Raw genomic sequence first — 23,668 nt, 5'->3', positions numbered from 1 at the left:
TCCCACATTCCCCGCCTCGGAGTACCACCAGGCAGCCGCAGAAAAAAAGGATCATCTGCCCTTAAAAAGGAAAAGGCATTACTTGAACTCTGGCCTGGCTTCTCCCTGAAAGCGGACTGCGGGAGTGCTATAGATGTTTCTGCATAAAATGGAAGCCTGCCACTCCAGCCAGAGTGCTTGCTTCACAGAACAGTGCTTTCTGGAGTCTGGCCAACATTCGAGAATTTACCCAGATGGCCCAGGAAACACTGAACCACTTCCATTTATGGACATTTTCCTTTACCAATTAAGAACAAAGGGGAGTTGTTGGTTTTGAGGGTTTTTTTTCTGCTTGATTGCTGTATTGTACATTTAAAATTTGTCTGCACATGCTGATATCATTAGAACCATCTGGGGAGGTTCAGGGTTAGGGAATCGAGTCCCACCCACAGTCCGGTCTGTTGCGGGCATGTGGAACAGCCAGTGCTTCAGTCTTTATCATAAGTGAGTTTGAAATGCCAGACATTCCTCCTGAAAGTGAGCTAAGGTAATGATGGAACTTAAGGCAAAAATCAACATGTCACTTGCAATTCTATTTGGGAGGTTGGGGGTGGAGAGATCACAGTTCCGTGGAGTGATTTACATAGCACCATAAAAAGAAAAGTCCCCCGGTGATGACTGAGCTGCAAATAGAACAATGGACCTGGGGACTTCCAGGGCCTCCTCCTTCCCGGTCACGCCCCCAGGAAATGCCCCCGCACCTTCCCAGCTGGAGACCAGAGAACTTCTGCGTCGGACCAACGTCATCCCCACTGATGCGGGGCTTCTAGAAGGCCAGTGGCCATTTGTGGGGGAAGGGGCCATTTGGGGGGAGAGCGGGGGTGGGGGGGTGGGCGAGACAAGGACAATCCAGATGCTCACTTCCTAGAACAAAAGTCCAGCCGAGGGCTGAAATTTGTGCTCCCAAAACAAACATTTCAGAATGGCACCTTATCTTTCCTAAATTGCCCAGATCCGGTTCCAGCAAGAGGGTTCCCCCTGCAATCGTTGGCTGGTGTTTCTGCCTGAAGCTCTTTAGAGCTCATGAGAACCAGCAGGGTATTAGGGCTGGACTCTGCCGCGACTTTGCCACAACGTGTGCAGACGTGGTGTGTTTCTCCTCCTGGGTCTGAGTTTGCACATTTGAACTGAATAGCATCTCACCTATCCTATCAATTTTTTGAGATTTTCTCTTATTTTTTAATACCAGTTTTACTGAGGTATAATTTATACACAATCAAATTTGCCTATTTTGAGTGTACAATTCGACTGCTTTTAAAAATTTGATTACTTTTGACCATTACTGTATTTCAAAATATTTCTTTCATACCCCCAAATAAGCCTCGGGCCCCACTGTGGTCATTGCCCTACCCCTGCCAACCACTCGTAGGTTCTTTCCTTATAGTCCCGCCTTTTCTAGGATTTCATATTAAGCGGAATTATTAAGAATTTGGTCTTTTGTTGGCTGGCTTCGTTCACCTAGCCCAATGCCTTGAGAGTCATCCACGTTCTGTAAGTGTCAGCGGTTCGTCCTTTTTTATTGCTGAACAGCATCTAATGATCTTTGTCTGGATTGGAAAAGAAAGATTTATTTGGATCACATAGAAAAGCAAATAGATTTCCATTATCTTTTCGAAAAGCATGTGTTCACTGAAGTTAATAATGAGAATTCTTTGAGCCCATCTTACCTTTCCATTTTCCCTGAAATATAAGATCTTTCTACCCCTTATTTAAAATGAAGTTCTAAATGCAAAAATCTTAAAACATTAGGCAGGAAGATCTGAAGGTGAAGGAGATTTCAAGATATGTAGCAAAAATACAAATTAATCAACAACTTCCAAGTAAATGTTGACAATCTGATAGGAACCTGGATTAGAACAAGAGTTTCACGGAAATTTGAAATTACTATTGAATAGCCAATTAGTAGAAGGGTCAAAGCAAAACCTTTCCCCATCTTTCTCATACGGTATTTGTTAGTAATTGTAATAAGGGCAAACTGATGGTGCTTAGTGATAATAAGAGCAACAGCAACAATTATTATTATGATAGCTAACTTGTGTAGTGCATATTACAGGTCTGGTGCTTCTGTGAGCACTGGATAGGTCATTAATGCATTTAATTTTCCCAGCGTCCCTACCAGATAACTGTTCTACCCCCCCCCATTTTCTATTTCTATTACCCCCATTTTACAGATGAAGAAACTGAGGCTTAGAGAAAACTAAATAAACTGCCTTGATGAGAGGTCAACCAGGACCTGGCCCTGGGAATTCAAGAACCTTCAAGAACTTTGACTTTTGACCAGTAGAGCACTGCGGAAAAATCCTCAAATTGGCAAAGTGGGTTGATATTGTCTCGGAGCAAGGTAGGAGATTAAGCCAGAGCAGGCGTCTCCAGCCTGAACCAGACAGGTTGTTAAGATGCATGGAGAGACCCAGAATAAGGCAATGAGAAGGGGAGGAAAGAAGAAACGCTGGCATGTACTGTTCACATAAAAGAGGCCGCTGTTCACATAAAAGAGGTGCCCAGGGCCCGGCTGCCCGTTTTCTACCCCAGGTCCAGGTGACATCTGGGGGGCCTTCCAGAGCCTGCATGATAGGAAAATCAGAAGTACTTGTTCAGAGTTATTGTGACTTGGCTCTGTCGCTGTCGGCCAATAGTCCATGGATGTTGATAGCCCACCAGCTGCCTACTGAATTCATTCAGTATTGTGCATTTGTCTTTTTATGGGGTTTTTTCATCTGCCTACAAAGTCTGCAACTAGATTGTCTAGTTTTGAATCTTGGCTTTGCCACTTACTATGCAGTGCAACTTTGAACATGTTGTTGACCGTTCCATGCCTCTGTTTTCTCATCTGTAAAATGGGAAATTAATAGTACACTTATTCCGTACCGTTGTTTCAACGATGAATGTGTGGTTATGTATAAAGGATTTACAACAGCAGTTACAAAGAGTAGGTACTCTATATGTGATAGCTTTTATTCCTGTCACTATCCAAAAATGATGGTGAGTGAAAAAATATATATGTTTTATATATATAGTAAACTATAATAATCTGTGCTAAAATGAAATTTACCTTCAAGACTTTATTTTGCAGGGCTCTGTTCCTTGTTCTCGCAGGACTGTGGAGGATTGCGCAACACTGATGGGTACAAGTGCAAGGCTCGGGGACCCGGGGACATGATTTCAGCCTCTACAATGTACTCGCGCCTAGATGGGAAAATTATAAAGACCTGGTCTCCAGGAACTGAAACAGTAGCAGTAACTGGACACCAGGAGTTTTGAGAGAGAAAATCTTTATGTTATTTATTTGATTCCTGAACAGAATGGAAGAGAAGAGTAGATGCTTGGGATGAGAAAAATTGGAGTTTCCTTTCTATTCCTCATTTTTTGTTGCTGGCGATTTTAGAGTAGACGGTAGCCAGTTTGCAGTAAACTGTCTCATCCTGTGATTCTTCAGTGCTGTATTCAGATCCTGATTATTCCCAAACACCTAGTTCATGGTCCACATTTTGTACAAAACCCTCCCTAGCGGTCCCAGTCAGCCCATACTGCTCTCAATTACATGCATAAACTGAATTTCTAACACCTTTTGACACATAATCATGCACTATGTTGTATTGTCTTATCATCTATAGAACTATCTAGAGAACATTCAGTCAGTGAACAGCAATTTATTGGGAGCCTTTGCAGGCCTTGATGGTGAAAAGTAGGAGAGGGGTGGTTTTGGACAGATTGTACATATATATTGAAAACGTAGAAACCTCTGGTGATTTTTATTTATTTAGTTAATTTTTCAAAGACTTTATTTATTTTAGAGAAAGGGGGGGGAGGAGCAGAGGGAGAGGGATAGTCAGACTCCGTGCGTTGAGAGTGGAATCCAAAGCCGGCTCCATCCCACCACCCCAGGGGAGGTCAGGACCTGAGAAGAAATCAAGAGTTGGTAGCTTAACCCACTGAGCCACCCAGACGGCTGGTCTGGGACTTCTTCAGTCTCTAGTAGGAACCAAAGCTTCTGTTTGGCAGCGGCCTCCCCATCATTGCCACCAGCCTTCTCAGGGATAAAGACAATGTAGGCTACAGCAAGATTTGCTGTTTCCTGGATATCACACCCTTCACTTAGCACAATGGATTTGGAGGACACTCACGTTAGTCTTGTCAAACATTTTCTGTGGGCCCACAGAGAACTGTATCAGAAAAATGCTCTAAGATGTAAAAGAAATAATTCTGTTCAACAGAACATTTACTGAGCACTGACTGCACTAGACGGTAGGAATAGAGGGTGATACCAGCCTTCCAGGGAGGCCAACCAATCAACAGGCGACTTTGTGAGTTCTAGCCCAGGTGACCAGGAAGTTAGGGGGTCCCAGCACAGGAGCCCTCCGTCCAGCCTGGTGATGGGGACGGAAGGAAAGAAGTGTTAGAGCAGGTGGGGTGGCGGAGGGCTGCTGTTTGGACTCTCGGACTGGCCTGTCTCCCTTGCAGGCGTTCAGACCAGAGCCGATCCGGGCTGCCGCCTGGTTTCTGAGTTTGCGCCCTTGAGCCTGGGGCTCCCGGTTTGAGGAAGGGGCAGGCTGGGAGCTGGCTACCTCGGTGCCTTGGGCGGCGGACCACCCCGGGAGAGGAGGCGGGCTGTGGGGACCTGGCCCATTCCTGCCGCAGGATCCCTGGGCCGCAGCCTCCGCGCCACACCCTCGGCCCGGGCCAGGTGTGCAACTCTGGCGGCGGGGGGGGGGGGGGGGGGGCGCGGCGGGGGGAGCGCTGCTGCAGCGCCGAGTGCGCCCTGTGTGTTTGTCTGCCTCCGGAGGGCTGGGTCCTCCTTATTCACAGGTGAGTCACACCCTGAAACACGGGCTCTCTTCCTGTCAGGACTGAGTCAGGTAGAAGAGTCGATAAAACCACCTGATCACGGAAAAGGCAGGCAGAGCGGAGCGCAGAGTGGAACCCGGCGGCGGCGGCGAGGCGCGTGCAGACCCCTCCGCGGCGGACGGACGCGCGGCCCGGCCATGCCTGCGCCCTGGCTGAGCGGCTGCCTCTGCCTGGCGCTCCTCCTGCCTGCAGCCCGGGCCACCTCCAGGAGGGAAGGTGAGTCGGCTTCCCCCGGAGGAAACGTTGCAGCCCTGAGCTGGTAACCGGCCTTGCCCTGCAGCCTGTGATGGCTGAGCACACCTCCGAGGGTTTCCACTGTGTCGAAACTTCTTTAGAGCTCCCTCCTCCTCCCGCATCTGGGGCTTCTCTGGAGATCGGGTTTAACCTAAGACTAATGTTACATACAGTCTTGAGTTTCCAACGTGAAGCCGGCAGGTTGTGCCAAACCAGGATTTTCCTTCCTTTACAAATGTTCCTTCTTGATTGCGTTTTGGACCAGTGGGCCCCGGTTTGATCAAGAATATCAGTAATACGTTGGCATATACATTCTTTCCCGTAATGCGTTTTCGTGGACGGGATTTGGGTGGGAATGTTTTCTGTGACTGTGAACACCACAAAGATGGAAAAGGAGCCTAATAACCCTTCTGGAATTCCCAGTTCGTCTTTGGGATGGAAACTGAGCCGTAGGAGTCTTGGCGATGCTTTATTTTGCATAACGTTACTTCTTAAAGGTATTCTCACATAATATTCAACAGGCACTTATTGGGCACCTATGTCATAGATCATTTGATCTTAGCTCGAGATCCAGCGGCTGTCATTTCGTGAGAAGTTCAACTCACTGATGTAAACAAAACTTGCTGAGAACCTAGCAACCGTTTGCTATAGGCATGTGTCAGCTATGACAACACATAACCCATGTTTTCCTCGTCACTGAGTTTTACCAATAATATCTGCATGGCTCATTACCCTGAATTTTCATATTTATATTGCTTCCTGCACCTGATGGCATTTCAGTACTCATTTCAATGGGTCCAAGAGTCATTTTCACACATGGGAATGCGTGAACATGAGACAATGTTCACATAGGCACGGAATTATCTTCGACTTTCCCTAAATGGCTGGCCTGAATTATATTTGAATGGCATGGACACTTTAGCATGTGTTTGAAAGCACTGATACAGTCCTTTTCTTTTTTTTTCCTTCTTGGAATTAACAGCCAACCCATCATCCCCGACCACCATATTCCAAAGTCACTGATGAAAATAATCATGTAGGTTAGGTCCCTTAGAGTTCACCTAGTGAGAAACATCCTAAGAGTAAGGAGAGTCGTCGAATATTAGAATTCAGAGGAACTGCTTCTGGATCAACTACTATATCCCTTGGCTTAAAATGCAAAAACACCAACATGGATTTGCACAAGCCACACACCAGCTGTTGGGAGAGCTATACCTGCCACTTGATCTGGGGCTTCTCAGGCTGGAGCTTTTGGGACCACATTGTAAAAGTACCAAGGCAGCTAGTACGTATGTTTTACATAGTGGGTGATTATTGAAGCAATTTTCCCGCCGGTATAGGTGTGAGGATTAGATAACAGAAATAAACATGTAGGATTTGATCAACTGTTTAATAAAATCAGACTCAGGAGGACAGACTTGGACTCGTACTTCTCTAGGATAGATAAGCTCTGAGTATTCCATCTAGACCAGTAAGTCAGAAGCCGTGTTCAGTCTCATTTCTAGACTTTCCTCTTCCTTGGAGATGGGCTGCTTAAGATATTAGGCTCCCTCCTCAAAGAGCTTCATAGAGCACCCATGCTCTTCTGTTCACGGGTTGCTGGAATGAAGCGTAAGCTGAACTAAAGTATGGGACTTGCCACTCCCCAGAGTGGCCTGCCTCTGGGCATCCTGTGGGCTGCACCTAGGAGTCTAAAGCAATGACATCGCTTCCAAGTTGTTCTCTTGAAGGTGAAATTATGGTGCTAGATCTCATCAGTGAAACAGGCATGGTCTCAGCTCAAGCACAGGCTTTAGAGTCAGCCTGACCTGGCTTCAAATTTTGGCTGACCCACTTACTAGTTTCTTATTAGTAATCGTTCAGGCTTCTCAGCTTCTTGGAATCTTCTTCTTTGCCTGTTACATGGGCGCAGTGTGCCACCTGGCAGAGTTGTTGAAAGGACGAGGAATTATTGCGAAGAGCCTTAAAATGCCTGGAACCACATTTCTTTAAAAAGTCTGAAGCCAACAGTGCAGGTAAAAATAGTGAACTTGGACCTGCAGAGATCAGTAAGCTAGATAAGGACTTCCCTTCAGGAACTCACGGTTGGTGTGAGAGAATGTGCCGTGTAGCTCCATCAGTCGGGATCATAGTTCACGTGGGTCACATGACTGGAGAAGGGGCAAGAAGTTGATAGGAATGAGACTAGAAATGGAGCCAGGAACCTGGTTATGAGGAGCCTTCTGTGCCAGGCTGTGCAGTTAGGGTAGTGCCCCAGAGGTCAAGAAGAGTTGTGGATGGTTTATAACCAGGGGTGGGCCTGGTCAGCTTCGTGTCTTAGCAAAGTCACTCACTGAAGGCCTTAGAGGATGGACTTGAGGGGGGAGAGGGCGACAAATGGCCATTGCAATAATCCAAATGAGAAATGACGAAGGCTTTCATTGTGGTTGTGGAAACAGCAAAGTGGAAGGAGATGACAGGACACTTAGAAGGTAAAATGGAAAGAATTTGGTGACCCAGCGAGCATGTGTTAGCGATACAAGTCAGGGGAAATCATGAGAACTAAAGAAGAGTCCAAGATGGGTCTGAGGTTAGTGTGACTGGTTAGACAGTGATGCCATGAAAGGAAACGAGAGCTCAAAGGGAAGGATCGGCTTTGGGAGCAAGGTTGGGTAGTGGATGAAGGGGAAGGGGTGAGTTCCTATGAGGATCTGTTGAATCAGAGACACAAGTGGAGATGCGCAACAGTCCTGGTAAAGAGCTGGAACTATGATTTTGAAGTTTAGAACAGCTTGAAAACAGTGGTGGAAAACAAAGCCCTGACTATAGATGAGATTACTGGGACATCGAGGTAAGAGAAACCTCAACACTTACCAAGGAGATGGAACAACAATGAAGCAGAATAGGGCACAATGAGCCTTGAGGTTAGAAGAGAACATTGTCAAAGGGGGGTGTTCTGCTAGCCCAAGGAAGAGTTGCAGCAATGTAGATATAATACATGCTATTTGTATAAGAATGTGAATACACAAAGAATGAGGACTAAAATGATACGGTTGGATCCAGCCCTCAGGTAAGTTTTGAAGCAATCATTCTAGAATGATAAGCTCAGAATCCAAGGTGTTTATAGAACACTAATCTGGATTTCTCCCATGGCCTGATGTGGGAAAAGAGGTGCTGTGGATAGTGGTAGGGTCCCATGGAAAGACTTAGACTCTCCCATGGATTCTGTTACTTAAACTGTGGAAATGGTACAGCATCGTGCAAACAGGTGCAGGCCTGGGTTCAAGTCCTAGCTCTGTCATTTTCCATTTGTGGGGGTTAGACAAGCTACTTCCCCTGTTACTCAGGTTCCTGATCTCTAAGATGAGGAAAATAAACTGTTGTGATCATTACCTATAAAGCACTCTGCACAGTGCCTAGGAAGCACCCACTACGTGTTCAGTATTACTATGACATGACTAACTGCCTTGCCAGGGCTGAATGGCAATATGGCGCCTTCTGAGTTTTAAGTGGTAAAATTTTTGAAGAGGCTCCTTTCATTAGCCCAAGAAAGGTGATGAGGAGCCCTTCTGCTCCGGCTGGAATGAATCCCGGGTTTTACCCAATGAAACAAATGGAATTCCTGACAAGGGACCCAAAGCAGATTGGAATTCCAAAATTAGATTTCACAGCATTTCTTATCCTTGCCTTTTGTCAGCCACCAGATCGTGTCACATACAGATTCATCAAGTCTGTTGCTCTCGAGAATATACCCACAGAAGCTGGCCTCTCACTTCTCAACAGGAGAATCTTTGTCCTGCCCCCAAAAAAGGGGTTTGGCCAACCGGATTATGAAAACATTTAGCAGTGCAGATGCAGTGGTCACATGTCTTTTTATGCTTCATTTAGCATATTAATTCACAAACCCACTTAAAGTCACAAAATTTATAAAATAATAGCTTACAAGTATTAATTTGTAAACCCACATTCCATGAACTAATTACATTCAGACTCAACCTTAGCATCTAACACAACTCGAATACGGTTTCGTCTTCACTTCGGACCAGGTGGCTTGAGATGCAGCTCGATTTGAGTCTGCTTTTGATGCTGTCACTGGAAAGCACATCATTTTCAAAATGTCCACAGATTAAAAACTATCCTTCAACACACACTGTAATCTTCACAGCATAATCATCGTGAAAGGTTTATTTATGACAACTTTCAGCACTCGCCATTGTGAGATAATGAACAAGTATGAAAATGAAAGTTGTGTTCAACAGTCTGACCTCTTTCTTACTGATAAGTGTCCAAAACATTGATTGACGTCATGTCAAATTAATGTGTCTTCCCCAAATAATATTTTAACAATAAAAGCAATTGAGAAAGTGCCCCATACTAGGGGAGATTTTGAAAAGACTTAAATGTGACCTCCCCCCCACCCCAGAAAAATAAAAACCTCCACCTTATTATATTCAAGTATGTGCAATAAACCGGAGTATAGAACTGGGTTAGAGTGTATGCTGGAAATTCCTATGAAGGCTTAAATTCTGGTGTCCTGAGCTGGGGGCAGCCATTGGCTTAGCTTGACTGGTCCCAGGAGCTGAGGAAGAATGTTGGTTTGTGATCTGTGCTGCTGGGAAACTCAGGAGCGTAGAATTAAGTTGTCGAGGCAATCTTGGAAATATTTTTCCTACTAAAGTTCTTAGTGGCTCAATTATATAGACTTTTTTTTTCCTAAAGAAATTTCCAAGGACAAGTCTTGAATTATCTGTTACAGACCGCTGTAGAAATAGGTGTGCCATAGATTGTGGAATATTCTAATTTAGTCACGAATTAGGCCTAGCGGATTACTGAATCATTACTGGGCTGTGTTCTAATATAATAACCACCAGGTACATGATGTAATGTTTGAATCATATCCAAAGCCCAAAGCTAAGTCTTTTCTGTTTCTGTGGGTGACTGTATGTCTGTATACGTGCCTCCCCAACAAACATGTGCTTCCTTATGTCACAATTATGAGAGAAGAAGAGCATGGTGCTTCCTCCTACACTGATCAATGGAAGGGCTCAAGTCTTTTCCTTCTGCTGTATCCCAGGAGAGGTGGAGATCCCCAGCTGAAGGTATACGCGTCCTGGCCTTCTTCAGGCAGGTCGGCCATTTACAGAATTCCAACTGCTGCTTTTCTGGATTTTATTTGTATTCATTGCCATCAGTATTCACATTCTAGAAAAAATTAAATTGCAGCCAAATCATTTCCCACACTAATTTAAACATTGGAACAGTTACTCATATCTTTAGTTGCATGTAGGTGGGACATTTCTTACAAAAAGGTTTGCGCATTTCCCCACTTTTTTCTCTTCCTACGGCATCATGGTCCTAAAGGAGAGTGGTCCGTAGAGGTTCTGGACGAGAGCCTCTCATTTGTAGATGAGGAACATGATACCCAGGCCCCAGGTAAAGAATGGTGCAAATTCTCACAGTTAGTTATCACGGAGCTGGGCCCTAGCATGTGCAGTCCTCCTTTACAGATGGGCAAGTTGAGGCACAGAGCAGTGATTGCCTTGACCAGAGCCACGCACTTGGTAACGGGGCCAGATTTCGGTTGCTAGATGAATGTTCTTTAACAAGACAGCTTCTTGGCTTATTTCCAATTCTTCTTAAAATTTTTCATTTGAATTAATTTCTAGACTTGATGGAATCTTGATCTGTTATAAGAACATCCCTGTGTCTCTAGTAGGGGCTTCTGTGTCCTGTCTATTCAGAAGTCTCTGTGTACGTGACTCACTATAGTGGCCCTTCCTTCAAAACTGTCAGGGGACCACAGGGTACAACCAAACACAAACTCTAGTTTGTGGGGACATTGACAAGAGAACAGATTTTAAATGACTAAGTTTTCTCTCTCTTTCTTTTTTTTTCTTTTGTTGTTCAACTTTGTTGTCAGATTTTCATGCAGCTTGGAATTGACCAGGTGGCTCAGTTAAAAAATAATAAAAATAAAAGGAGAGTTGAGGGACAGCGATAAGCCTTTTTGTTTGAACAGTCATTGTTCTTCAATAACTGCTGACATTTTGACTCTATATATGCATATTTGTGTCCAGAGACTATTTTTCTCTCCCTGTTGGAGACCATTGGTATGAGTTTTAGAGTCTTTCAGGATCAGGGCAGTTCCATGGCCAGAACATGGACCATGAAAGCTTTACACTTATTTCCTATTTCAAATTATCACCCATTTTGCTTTTGCTAAAAGGGGATTCGGAATGTTGAAAGGTCATTTCTCATCGCAGATAGACTGGTCTACTTTGCAATGGCAGTGGGTCCAACAGTAATCCAAAGTTTCTGCTCTTGCCTCACGGGAGGGGCGTTCATGGTGGGAGGGGCGTTTACATGCTGAGGCCCACGGGCAACGAGGTGAGGCCACAGCTGAGCGGGCGTGGGAGGGGACTTTGGAGGAGCAGCGGGTTTGTCCAGCTGAGATGCAAGGCACATGGCGCCCACTCCCTGGTGGAGCCTTCGTGGTCCAGTCTCTTCTTGGGATATTTGTTACTTCTTTTTATGGACATATAAACAATGCTTGGTCCCCTCAAAGACCATTTGATTCATTCTTCTGACTGTAAGCAGTACAGTTTTAATCTATGATTTTCAAAAGGATTTTCTTCCAGAAAGGAATCTCTAAGGAAGATGCTATAAACGTACTCCATACATATTTTCGCAACATTGTAAGTGTACGTGAATTACCCTCATTCTTTTGTCACACTGAGAGCTATAATGGGGCAGAGTAAGCATGCACTTACCTCCATGGGTGTATCTTTGCGGAGGGCTGTAGGGACAGCAAAAAGTCTATGGCTAATCTCCTTGTACAAAAATATATTGTTCCTAAAAGCAATTCAGTGTTTAAAGAGCAAGTATTTATTTGGTAACTTTTTTTTTTAAAGGAGCCAACAAAATATGAATTTAAATGATTGAAAAACCACATTTAATATATACTCTGAAAAGCAATTCAATACAAATCAGAATTTCCTTTTTAGCTTTTCTTTACCCAGACTCCTTATGCCCAGTTTTTTTTCCCCCTTTGGTCCTCATTGCTTCATGTCACCTCTAGCTGTCCTGAACACTCTACCTTTCTTTATTTCAGCTGCTCTTAAAAGGGCATAGGATACCTTTTGTTGAGTTGTGTAGAAAATGCTCGGTGAATACCATACTCTTTGAAGTTAGTCAAATATGCTTTTTATATTGAAATGCTTTTCTTCATAGATGATTTCATAGAAATCGCTGCTTGTGTGGTCAGAAGGATGTGGGGTGTTGAATTTTTGCACGTGGAACCCTTACCGTGCCTGCTCACTGAGTCTCCATACTGTAGCTGACACCAGCTGTCTTGGTGTAGAGCCCGTTCTCGTGCCAGGTGTAAGAAAAGGAGAAACTCTTCTATATCTCGTGTCCTAATCTTCTTTTCCCTTTCACCTTTGAACTCACTCAGACTGAGCCATCAGCCTCCTCCCTTACCCTGAACTCCTTTGCTGGTTAGATGACAACTGGTGTCCCCTGTTGGCTGGGACTTTCTTTCCCTCTCCCTACCATCCGCCTGGGCCCTGGTGGAGCATTAGGGGAAGACATCTCCAGATGTGGTCTCCTGGTGTAGGCCTTACGAGGCCAAGTGTCTGCAGTCCACCTGGGCCTTTTCCAAGTCTAAGTTGTAATATAATGTGCTATGAACTCTTAGTGAAACTAGGTGACTCTTTTTAAGTTGTAATCATTCAAAAGGAAAATGTGGGGATCTGAATTTCATTGACTCTTGATGACTTTAGACTATTAAGAGTATGGGGCACCTGGGTGGCTGAGTCTGTTAAGCGTCTGCCTTCGCCTCAGGTCATGATCCTGGGGTCTTGGGATCGAGCCCCCAGCCCAGCAGCGGGCTCCCTGCTCAGTGGGGAGTCTGCTTCTCCCTCTCCCTCTGCCCCTCACCCCTGGCTCATGCTCTCTCTCTCTCAAATAAATAAATCAAATCTTAAAAAAAAAAAAAAGAAAAGAAAAAAGGCAGCTGTGAAAAATGTGAGAGAAAAACTGAATTCAGTTTAAAAACTCTTTAGTGAGGAAAGTGCCACTTCAGTTTTAAATTTTAATTAGAACACATATTGTGACATGTCTTAAAAAGATGAAGCTGGAAGCAGACATTCACACATTAAACCATAATATTTCAAGATTAGTTTAAATGAAGAAATCTTCAGATTCTCACCCAACCTGAGAGACATATTAAATCTTGGAAAGAAAAATCTCAAGAAGGAGGTTTTAAAACTAGAAAATACTTACAAGCATTTTCATCATTACATGTAGGTGTAATACAATAAAAATACTCATCTTGTCATCTTGAGTATCTCAGGTTTGGAGACTTCAATTTTGGCAAATAGGATGATAGCTACCAATGCCTTTGGTATCCACCAGATAGATGTCAGTTGTATCTTGCTTTAGGTTTTGTGAGTAATGTGCAATTTGCGTATTTGAAAAAATAACCAAAAATACCTTAGAATTGATTGCTACTTGGAGGACGCTTTCAATAATTGTTTTTGTTCTGGAGATAAACATTTGCCAGGTTTTGGGTTTTTTTAAAAATGTGAGTATACTCTCCTCAACGTTCATTTTATTCACCACTTTCAGTCTAATGCTTTACATTTGGACTTCCTGTTGACGAACCTCGTTACGACGGACTTCACGGAGGTGCCAGTTGCTATCTTTGAGCAGAAAAGTGTTGCCAGTTTACGGGAGGCCAGCTCTTTGACTCAGAGGAAGGGGGTAATAGTCAATAAGAGAAATGAAGGTTGAATTTTTAGCGTAATTGCTTTGAACAAACAAAAGGGAAGATGGCGGTGGCATCTTAGCCCCATTCCCCTCTCCCCACCGTGATGCTTTTTCTTTACAAAGCAAGAATTTTAAGAAGCCAGAGGAACTGAAGACATAAAATGAGGTATAAATGAAATGAATGGGAGAGAGGTGAAGATGTCCCAGTGGGGAGTGTTACATGAAATTAAGCTGGAAAAGTAGGTAGGATTAGACCATTGGAAGTCTTTGTGGCAATGTTAAGGAATTCTGGGTCTTTATCCTAAAAGTAAAGGAAAGGTACCAGAGAGGTACTGGTAGAATTTGTATTTTGGAAAGGTGTTCTGACTGCTGGGTGGAGGCAGGAGAAGTAGGGAATTCGGTTAAGAAGTCGTGTAGGCAAGAAGTGATGGGGTTTGCGTGAGAGGGGCTATTATGGACATAGACTTGGATGGGCTTGAGCTATGTGGTGGGTTATATCAATAAAATTTGGTGTTGCGTCAATATGGACAAGTAAGGATGGAGAACCTATAAGGATAGCTTCCAGCCTTTTGACTTAAAGGGATGACAACTACAAGGTTGGTTTTAAACATGTTCTGTGTAAAGAGCTCGCAAGGCCACCGGTTGGAAATGTCAGGCGGGTGGCTGGTCTGGGCCAGGAAGGACCTTGGTGACCCAGTCAGGATCTATCACGGTTATCCAAGCCCTTGGCTGGGGTGAGAGTGAGGCCTCGTGGAGGTTCAGGATTGAGCCTGGAGCAACCCCAACATTTAGAGTTCATGTAAGGAGAGGAGCCACAAAGACTTGGGGACAAGGTCAGAAGCCAGGAGGAAACCTGATAGGATGGCCTCATAGGGTCCCAGGGAAGACAGTTTCAAAAGGGAAGGACAGAAAAAGATTTGGCGTCTCTCTCCGAAAGGGAACGAGGGGCACAAAACGCTGGCGGGGGGCGCACACCTTTCCTCTAAATAAGGAAGCGAATGGAGTGCCATCCCCGCAGGAACTCCTCCACAGGCGATCACAGGGGACTCCCAAACGTGCTGCGTGTAACTGAGTCAGCATGAGCACGGAGCAGCGAACGGAGGCCCCGGGCGGCAGGGCTGTGGGCGCGGGCAGCCGGCGCGCGCTGCCAGGTTCCAACACGACGCCGGATTCCTAGCCCCTGAGGTCGTCCCGCGCGCCAGCCAAGTGCACTGCCTGTCCCGGCTGCCCGACCCCGGCAAGCTGATCTCACGGCCTCGGCCGGCCTCACCCCCGGCCCCTCCGCCCGCCTCGCTCTGGCCTTGCTGCCCTCGGGGCGTCAGCGCAGCTCGGGGCTCCGGGTTCGCGGACCACCACCGGTGCGCAGGCTGTCAGGACGCGGGAGTAGTTCCTCTGGCGTGAGAGCAAACCTGAAAGTCTGAGACACTCCCTCTAACTGAAACTATCACCTTCTCGCAATTCTTTGTTTCCATCGAACCATGCTTTTTTTTTTTTTTTCGGTTGAAACAGTAGCTTTTTCAATGTATGCTGAATGCCATGTATGTAGACAATGAACACTTGGTGTATCGTGTTGAGAAAATTTCATATGGGGACCCTGACTCCTGGGAGATTTCAGGTGCTTTTTTGGCTTTTCTTAACGTCAAACTGCCTGCCTGCCTTGCTTCCTTCTTTCCTTCCTTCCTCCCAGCCGGCACAGCCCCAGGCCTTTGTTAGGTACAAGCTTGGAAAAGGCTGTGGAGGAGTAGCCCTCCTGGCAAAGGAAATAGCAAGCCTAGAGGCCTGCAGTGGGAGGAAGGGGGTGCTTTCCAGAACTCATGAAGGGTCTGTGTGTTGGTGCCCAGAGAGAGAGAGGGAGACAAAGAGGAATGAGAGGAAGTTGGAGAGGTCGGCAGCACCAAACCCACAGGGTTTTGAAAGGAGCTTTGGATTTTTAAATTTGTTGTTACTTGTTAGAGCACTAAAAAGACGGTGATCCCATAAATTGTTAAGTCACACGGGTGAAAAGCAGAGCACGTTTTTAAGTTTAGAACCACAAAGAAGATCGGCTTAGACGCAAATGATTGTATTAAGGCCAAGTTGCTACAATTTCTCGTAACTGCTTGCAGTGTTTCCTATGGGAAATTTAAAATGAGGTCCTGATGCACGGCCACCATGAGGCTGATTATGCCGAGGCTCTGCGACAGTACAACCCTAGGAAGTGTGTTCGGTTTCCTTTCATTCTCCTAAGGATGCAGCTTGGAAACAGCCTTTGCCCCGGGCTTCCTGTCTCAACCTGTTGGAGCCGTGAGTGTGAGTGAGGGTGGGAGTGCTGTGAAGTGAGCCCGAGGGGTTCTGCACACCTTGCTCCATTGTTTGCAGAGGGCTGCCCAGCTCTCGGATCTGTGTCTGGGGGGCGTGGGTGGTGGTGGGTGGATCAGCCTGCCTGGCTGCCCGGAGGGCTTCTCTAAGAAGCACCTTGAGGGTCGCGACGGTATGCCATTATAGTTATTATTATAATAAATGCTCGGGTGCCAAGGAGCAGCGCCAGCACCGTCAGACACAAAAACCACCCACGCGCTACTGGACTGGGAGAAGCACGTGAAAACCTGAGGGACATGACTTGGTCTCCCACGCGTTTACACAGGGCTTGAGGTCAGTTCGATGAATCTCATTCCTTTAGCTGTGGAGAGAGCCCCAGCTGCCAGAGACCAGGATGGGGGGAGCTGGAGAGGGGGCACCGAGAGAGGACAGGACAGAAGCTTGCAGACATGGCCCTCGCTTGGAAAAGCACAGTACAAAGGAATAGCCAAATAAGACAATGGATAGGACCTGGCACCTGTGACACTGAGCTCAGTGAAAGAGGGAGAGAAAACTGCCCATCTTGATTCCAGGGCACTACAAGGCTCTGGGTCTGTTCAGGGTCCCAGAGTGACTTGTGTCTGTTTTTTCTGCTACGGTGATAAGTGAACGCCGGGTCCCAGACCCATGTCTGTCCATGTGAAATGAGGAAAACGTGGATAATGTGACGAGTGTTTGAGAAAGCTCAATATAAAGCTCAATATATTTATTAAATCTATACATATTTAATCTCTTATTTGACAAAGTAAAACATTGGCATCTCCCTGTTTTGAAATCATGCTGGCTCATGAAGTCCAAGTGCCCAGTGCAGCCTCCCTGTCAGGTGGGAAGTGGTATTTATTAAATGAACTAAATAAATGTACATCTCAGTGACCAAGGACAGAAGAAGCAAGGGGGAAAAGGAGTAAGAACCAGTAAAGCAAAATCTATCAGTGAGGGATTTTGGAGAGAAAGGAGATTTATCAAGAGGGGTAAAATATGTCACAAAATGAAAGAGGAATAGTTTGATACATGTGTTAGGTAAATAATTCATAATTTGTAAGAGAAACATCACATCTAATAGATAAATGGATAAAGCTCATGAACAGAACAGCATCAAAATAGAAATAAAATAGTAAACCAGGGGTGCCTGCTGGCCCAGTCGGTAGAGCGGGTGACTCTCGATCTCAGGGTTGTGGGCTCGAGCCCCATGTTGGGTGTAGAGATTCCTTTAAAAAAATAAAATCGTTAAAAAAAAAAAAACCAGCTTATGGTACTTCAACCTTTCTTTCCTCCTCACTTTCCTCCTCCCCTTGCAACTTCCTATTTCCTTTCACTGCTTTATGTATTTCTCCTTAACAGATATCACTATCCCAATATTCTCTGTTTATTCTCTATCTTTTTTATTCTCTATCTTGTTTATTTTCTTTCCCTCTGGCTTGCATGAAAACTCCACGAGGGCTGGGACATTGATAGGTTTCGTTTACCGCTGTATCCCCAGTGCCTGGAACAGCACCTGGTACATACTAGATGCCCCATACGTATTTGTTGAGTGAATGGACCCTTAATAAATGCTTCCCAGGCAACCCAGGAAATGCCCAAGATGCCCGTCTTTATACTTCCATCACATGTCTTTGTGTCAAGATTCCTTGATGGAAACTAGACAGCCTATTTATGAAATTTGGAAAGATAGCAAGTCAATTATAAGATAAAAATGAAAAGAAAATTCTAGACATGAAATTGAACAAGGCTAAATATAAAACAAGGAAAGTATAATAAACATCTTAAGAATTTCTTCCTGTTTGAAAATATAGCCAAGGCTTATATTAACCTAAATAAAACATTGTATTATAAGTTACCAAGCAAGGTTGTTTTCTGGACTGAGCTTCTGTCGAGAAAAGCATCCTTTCAAGGAATAGGGAAGAGAGTGACTGCCAAGTATTAGTATTTGTTTTTTTAAGGCAGGTCCAGACATGTGGGGACACATAGAGTCCTTTCGGTGGTAGAAACACACCTAGGGGTTTCCTGAAGTTCAAGAGAACATTTATTCATTTGTTCATTAAAAAAAAAAAAAAAAAAAACACAAACCATCATATAGGGCACCTGGGTGGCTCAGTCGGTTAAGTGTCTGCCTTCGGCTCAGGTCATGATCCCAGGGGTCTGGGATCAAGTTCTGCATTGGGCTCCCTGCTCAGCCAGGAGCCCGCTTCTCTCTCTCCCTCTGCCCCTCCCCACCCTTGATGCTAGCTCTCTCTCTAATAAACAAATAAAATCTTAAAAACAAACAAACACACAAACAACAACAACAAAAAACATCAGATACCCACTATGACCAGGCCACTGTGCCATAGACGAGGGCCCCATTTCTCCTTTTTGTAAAGCATGACAGTGTTTTCTGCCTGTTATAAGAGCAGAATCAAATGCAAAGATTCGCCCTTGGACACAGCTTTATTTCAAACAGAAATTTAAGAAAAAAAAATTTTGCCCCCACTTAAAAATCCGTAGATGTCATACACAAAGCCAGATTTCTGTCTTCTTTAGAAACCTAAGTGGAAGTGCCGACCACAGTGGGCAGGGTCCCCCCGTGGCTGCGGTGGGCTGCTTCCCCGCCAGCCCTTCTGGCAGAGTCCCCGCTGCTCCCTGCATCCCCTCTCCCAGCGTGGCAGGGCCCTTCTGCAGCCAGTGTGCCCGGGCCCATGGCGAGGCAGGAATGGGTCACAGAATAAAAAAGACCAGGCTCCAGCTGTAGGAGGCCCATTTTATTAACAAATTGCAAGAATATTCTGGAATTTGAAACAAAAAGATTCTTTTTCCGCCCCCGCAGTGAGCACAAGTAATACTTAGTTTTAGGGAAGTTAGTCTAAATTCGGAAGGTGATTTGAGAGAGACCATGTTTCAGATGCTGCAGTGACGAAGGGGGTCATCCCATGCAAAAGGAACAAACTCTCTGCTCTCCTCCTCCGGGTGTGACTGTTCCGAAGAGTCAATATTAAGCAAAGTGCAGTTCGGCTAAGTGCTGAGCTCGGTGCAGCTTGGAAACCTCGAGGTTCTGCAGGCAAGGCTGGGGGGTGTCCTGGTGCACTGCTCACATTGTGCAGACCCGGAGGGCCGATACACACCCGGGCACAAGGCCTCCGCATCCCTCACTCCAGTCAGCACAACCCTGGGCTTTCACGGAAACTCAGGTGACAGAGGAGGGGGATTCGGCCCAGGGCAAGTTCCAGAGTGGAGCTGCTGGCTGCTGACCTCCTTGCTGGAAGTGCCATGTCCCCCCCACAGAAGCCTGGGGGTTTAAAGGAAGAACACAGCTGGGGTTTTTTTGTTTTTTGTTTTGTTTTGTTTTCTTCCCCCCAATGTAGAGCCTGAAAGGAGAAAGGACAGAAGGGGAGGGAGGTATTGAAAGTTAATTGATAAGCAGGTTGTCTATTTTTAAAATATTGCTCTGAATAAATATTTCATGAGCTATCCTTATCAAGTTAACTAGTATCAGCCAAAAGTTTGTTCTGGGTGAAGAGAGGCACAACGAAAATGTTGTGATTATTTGGAGATTGGCCTCCAAAGGCACCCAGGGCCGGGAGGGCACTGGCACACTGGGCCACCCAGCCGGGTAACCTCGCAAGGGTCGTTGGCTGCTGGACTTAGCTCTTGTACGTGCCTAACGATGTACTCGGTGATTTCACAGCACATGACAGCTGTGTGGCACATCCGTTCGGAATCCAAAAAATCAGTTACACAAGCATTCATTGGGGAAGATTCGACTTGGCACCAGTTCGGTGAGAAAGACCTGGGAGTCTGAATTGAGCGCAAACTTAGTATGCTGTAAGTTTAACGCAATGTTAAATTGTGTCCCTGGCATTACAGTGTCCAGTCGTGTTGCAAGCTGAGCTGTTCAGACCATACTTGGAGTGCTGTCATAAATTCTGGCCGTTTCAAGAAAGACATTGGAAATTAGAGTATGTTCCTTGGAGGACAGTCAAGAAGAATCTAGAAATAGTGACACGGGATGTGGTTGAAAGACCTGGGCGTGATAGGTCTCCAGTGTAACCAGAAGGAGAGAAGGCTAAAGAGGGAGATGTTGTCACCGTCTTCAGACGGTCAAAGTTTCGGCTGCTACTGTGCTTGTAAAACAATGTCTGAAATAAAATAAGTAAATGGAGAAGGGAGTACGTGTGTGTGTGTGTGTGTGTGTGTGTGTGTGTGTGCGTGTTCCAGGGAACAATAAGAACACATAGTAAAAATTCCAGGGAGGGAGGCAGATTTAAAACTCAAAAAAACAAATAAATAATTTATTACAACCAGTGCCGTCTGTGGAGGGACAAGATTTGAGTAGGGGCTGAAGAAGCCCGTGTGAGGAATTTCTAGAAGGAACACCTCCATGCCAAGTGGTAACCAGATTCTTGAGAAGCAGGGGTGAAATGGGAGGGTGAGGGCTTTGTGGTTGGACAGACCTCGGAGCAAATGATATGGTTGCCATTCAACCGTGTGACTTGAAGCAAGATATCCACTGTCGCTGAGCGTTCGTTTCTTCAGCCAGTCAATGGGGGTGACAAAGCTCACGTTGAAGTGTTACTGTGAGAAGTGACCGAGCGGATGCCTGGGAAGGTCTAGAGATAGAGCGGGCTCTGCAGAGATGTCAGTTCACTTCCCCAGATTAGAGAGCGAGTTGTAGGAACCGCGTGTGGTGAGGAAGTCGCTTGGGAAGCTCATGGGTTCACTTCATCACCTTTGCCCCTTCAGAGCCTGACACGGCCCGCACAGGGCAGCTGTTCAGTGCGCGTTGTTGACCCATTTGTCGAATGTTTTTATCAGTGCTCTGGGTAAGTTGTGGCCCTAGGCAGTTCTAGAAACAGACTGTTATTGAGGCCACATGGCCAATGCAGATAGTGTGCTCGGTGGCAAGAAAGTGGATTTTGGCATCAGACACAGGTTCAAACCCCAGCTCTCCACCGGGTCAAGTTACTTAACCTTCTGGACGGCATTTTTCTCCTCTGAGGCAGCGCCTGTCTCCCTGTGTTGTGTAAGTGAAGTAGCAGATGGGAAGGACTTGATGTTCTTTTCTCAATGAGATCCTCTCAACAATCCAGGGAGGCAGGTAATGCCTTCCGCATTTGTAAGAGAAAAGAGATTCAGGGAGTTGAAGAGATTTGCCCGGGAAAACAGCAGAACTGGTATTTATTGGATCCAATTCTTTTAACCTCAAGGCTTATCACCTTTCTCTTCTCAGCTGTGGCTGAAACATTTTTTGAGTGTCTGTTCTGTGCCGGAAACAATGCTGAGTATTTCCACATGTTACCTCACTGGCTTTTAGGTCCCCCACGGGGGTGTCACTCCAGGAGTGTCTTCAGAACATCAATGGGGTGAACTTTCCCGGACACTTGCGAAAATGTATTCTTCAGGGGACTCTGGTTCTCTTTGACATGTGGCTTTGGGAGGGCCACCGAGGCACAGAGAGGGGCGGAGGGAGATACCTGTCCAGACACTCATATTGGCTCCTCAGCCTTGACCATCACAGAGGGACAGATGACACACCCGCTGTTAGACAGTTGTGCCAGAGCGCACACGCTGGCGCCCCTCAGGTCTTCTTTAGCCCGTAGACTTGTTCTAGGGGTTGCACTGGGTTTTAAAAACGCCCTGCAAATATGTAAATCAGGATTTTTTACATAAAAATACATCATGTGAGATGGTTGGTGTCTCTTGAGGAATGGGACAGTTGGGCCACCCTGAGCTCACGTTCTCTCTGACAGCACCCTAGCCCCAGCGGAGCTCCTGCTTCCTTTGGGGTGGGGGTGGGGGGCAAGGACTCTCACAATCCTCATTCGACCCATTTCCTCCTTAGCTTACTCCAAGTCGTTAGCACGACTACTTAGTGCCCCGTCCGTAATTTATATTAATAACAATAACATTGTCTCTGAGCTTCTTACGAGCGATGTCTTCCCCCCTCCCGCCCCTAGTCTGTGACTGCAACGGGAAGTCCAGGCAGTGCGTCTTTGATGCCGAGCTCCACAGACACACAGGGAATGGATTCCGCTGCCTGAACTGCAACGACAACACGGATGGCCCTCGCTGCGAGCGGTGCAAGGACGGGTTCTACCGACAGAGGGAGAGGGACCGCTGCCTGCCCTGCAACTGTCACACCAAAGGTAGTGTGCGGCGACGTGGCTGCCCCGAGCGGAGCATGCTGAGTGAAATAAGTCAGACTGAGAAAGACAAATACCAGATCTTTTCGCTCAGAAGTGGAACGACAGCAATAACAAAACCCCACAAACGAATAAACAAAAAAAAAAGCAGAATCAGGGACGCCTGGCTGACTCAGTCAGAAGAGCACGCGACTCTTGATCCCGGGGTCATGAGTTTGAACCCCATGTTGGGCGTGGAGATTACTTAAATAAATACATAAACTTTTTAAAAATGCAGAATCAGACCTATAAATTCAGAGAACAAACTGACCCTCGCTGGAAGGGAGGGAAGTGGGGAGATGGGTGACACGGGTGAAGGGGAGAGGGAGACACAGACTTGCAGTTACAGAATGAGGGAGTCGCGGGGATGAAAGGTACAGCGTGGGGAATATAGTCAGTGATATCGTGATAGCCTCGTAGGGTGACAGACGGTAGCTACGCTTGTGGGACGCACAGCATGACCTGTAGATGTCCAGTCACTATGTTGTACTCCTGCAACTAACGTGACATTGTGTGTCAACTATACAAGAAGAAAAGTAGTTGGGAAAAAGGGCGATGAACGAGGCGGGGGAGGACAGAAAGCGGGGAGGAAGGGAGAAACCAGCAGGACAAGAGAGTGGTGTTCAACGTGTAGAACAGCCGGGAAGCTATGAGGCACTGGTGGTGGTGGTGTCTTCCGAATTTCAGGCTGAAAGGAAACCTGTTTTTCTTAAGTCTGGGCTGTAGGAACCAGCTGGAGTCTTTAGGACACGTTGGCTTGAATTCTAGTGGCAAGAGGCACATGATTACTTTTCCTGGCAGATGACAGTTTGACCTGGGGACAAAGGAAGCCTTGTAAGCTTCAGTGATAGTTCTCCATATCCACAGCAATCCCTTTGACCAACCTCTCAAAAAATAAGGGATAGAAAGATCTGTTTCTGGTGCTATGCTAGGTGCTAGCATGTAAGGTGGCACTGGTCCAAGAGACTGCCCAACGAACAGGCCCACTGAAGTCTTTCTCAGGGCTGTTAACCAGAGAAAATAGAATCAATAAATAGGAAGCACCTACAGGATGACTGGTTAATAGCAGGCCTCTTTTTTTGTTGTATTTTGGTTTTGTTTTTTTTTAAATGTGTCACCCAGTGCTGTGCTCACACCTCTGTGGGTAATTCTTGCGCACAGACGTACCCGGCGTGCCGTACTGACCACGGACAGTGAAGACTCGTTAGTACATACAAAGAGGGAGAGACAAGTACTTGTTCAATAAGTGGAGGGTTTTTTTAAACTACCTTATTTGCGTGTATTCTCTTTCTCGGCAGTATGTTTCTCTT

The 23,668-nt window shown here is 45.9% G+C and overlaps 1 protein-coding gene across 1 annotated transcript in view; it reads left to right on the top strand.

Moving 5' to 3' along the window:
- The first annotated feature begins 369 nt into the window (after nt 1-369).
- LAMC2 (laminin subunit gamma 2) overlaps nt 370-23,668 on the top strand; it is a 59,951-nt gene continuing 36,652 nt past the window's right edge. Inside the window, exons 1-3 of the mRNA XM_026509199.4 lie at nt 370-4,723; nt 4,885-5,100; nt 22,134-22,322. Coding sequence (XP_026364984.3) covers nt 5,022-5,100; nt 22,134-22,322 — 268 coding nt within the window. The 5' untranslated portion in view covers nt 370-4,723; nt 4,885-5,021. The remainder of the gene's footprint in view (nt 4,724-4,884; nt 5,101-22,133; nt 22,323-23,668) is intronic.

This window comes from Ursus arctos, unplaced genomic scaffold (assembly GCF_023065955.2).
Source record: "Ursus arctos isolate Adak ecotype North America unplaced genomic scaffold, UrsArc2.0 scaffold_2, whole genome shotgun sequence".
Taxonomy (NCBI): Eukaryota; Metazoa; Chordata; class Mammalia; order Carnivora; family Ursidae; genus Ursus; species Ursus arctos.
Note: the sequence above shows the minus strand (reverse complement) of the source record. Positions and strands in the feature narration are given on the sequence as shown.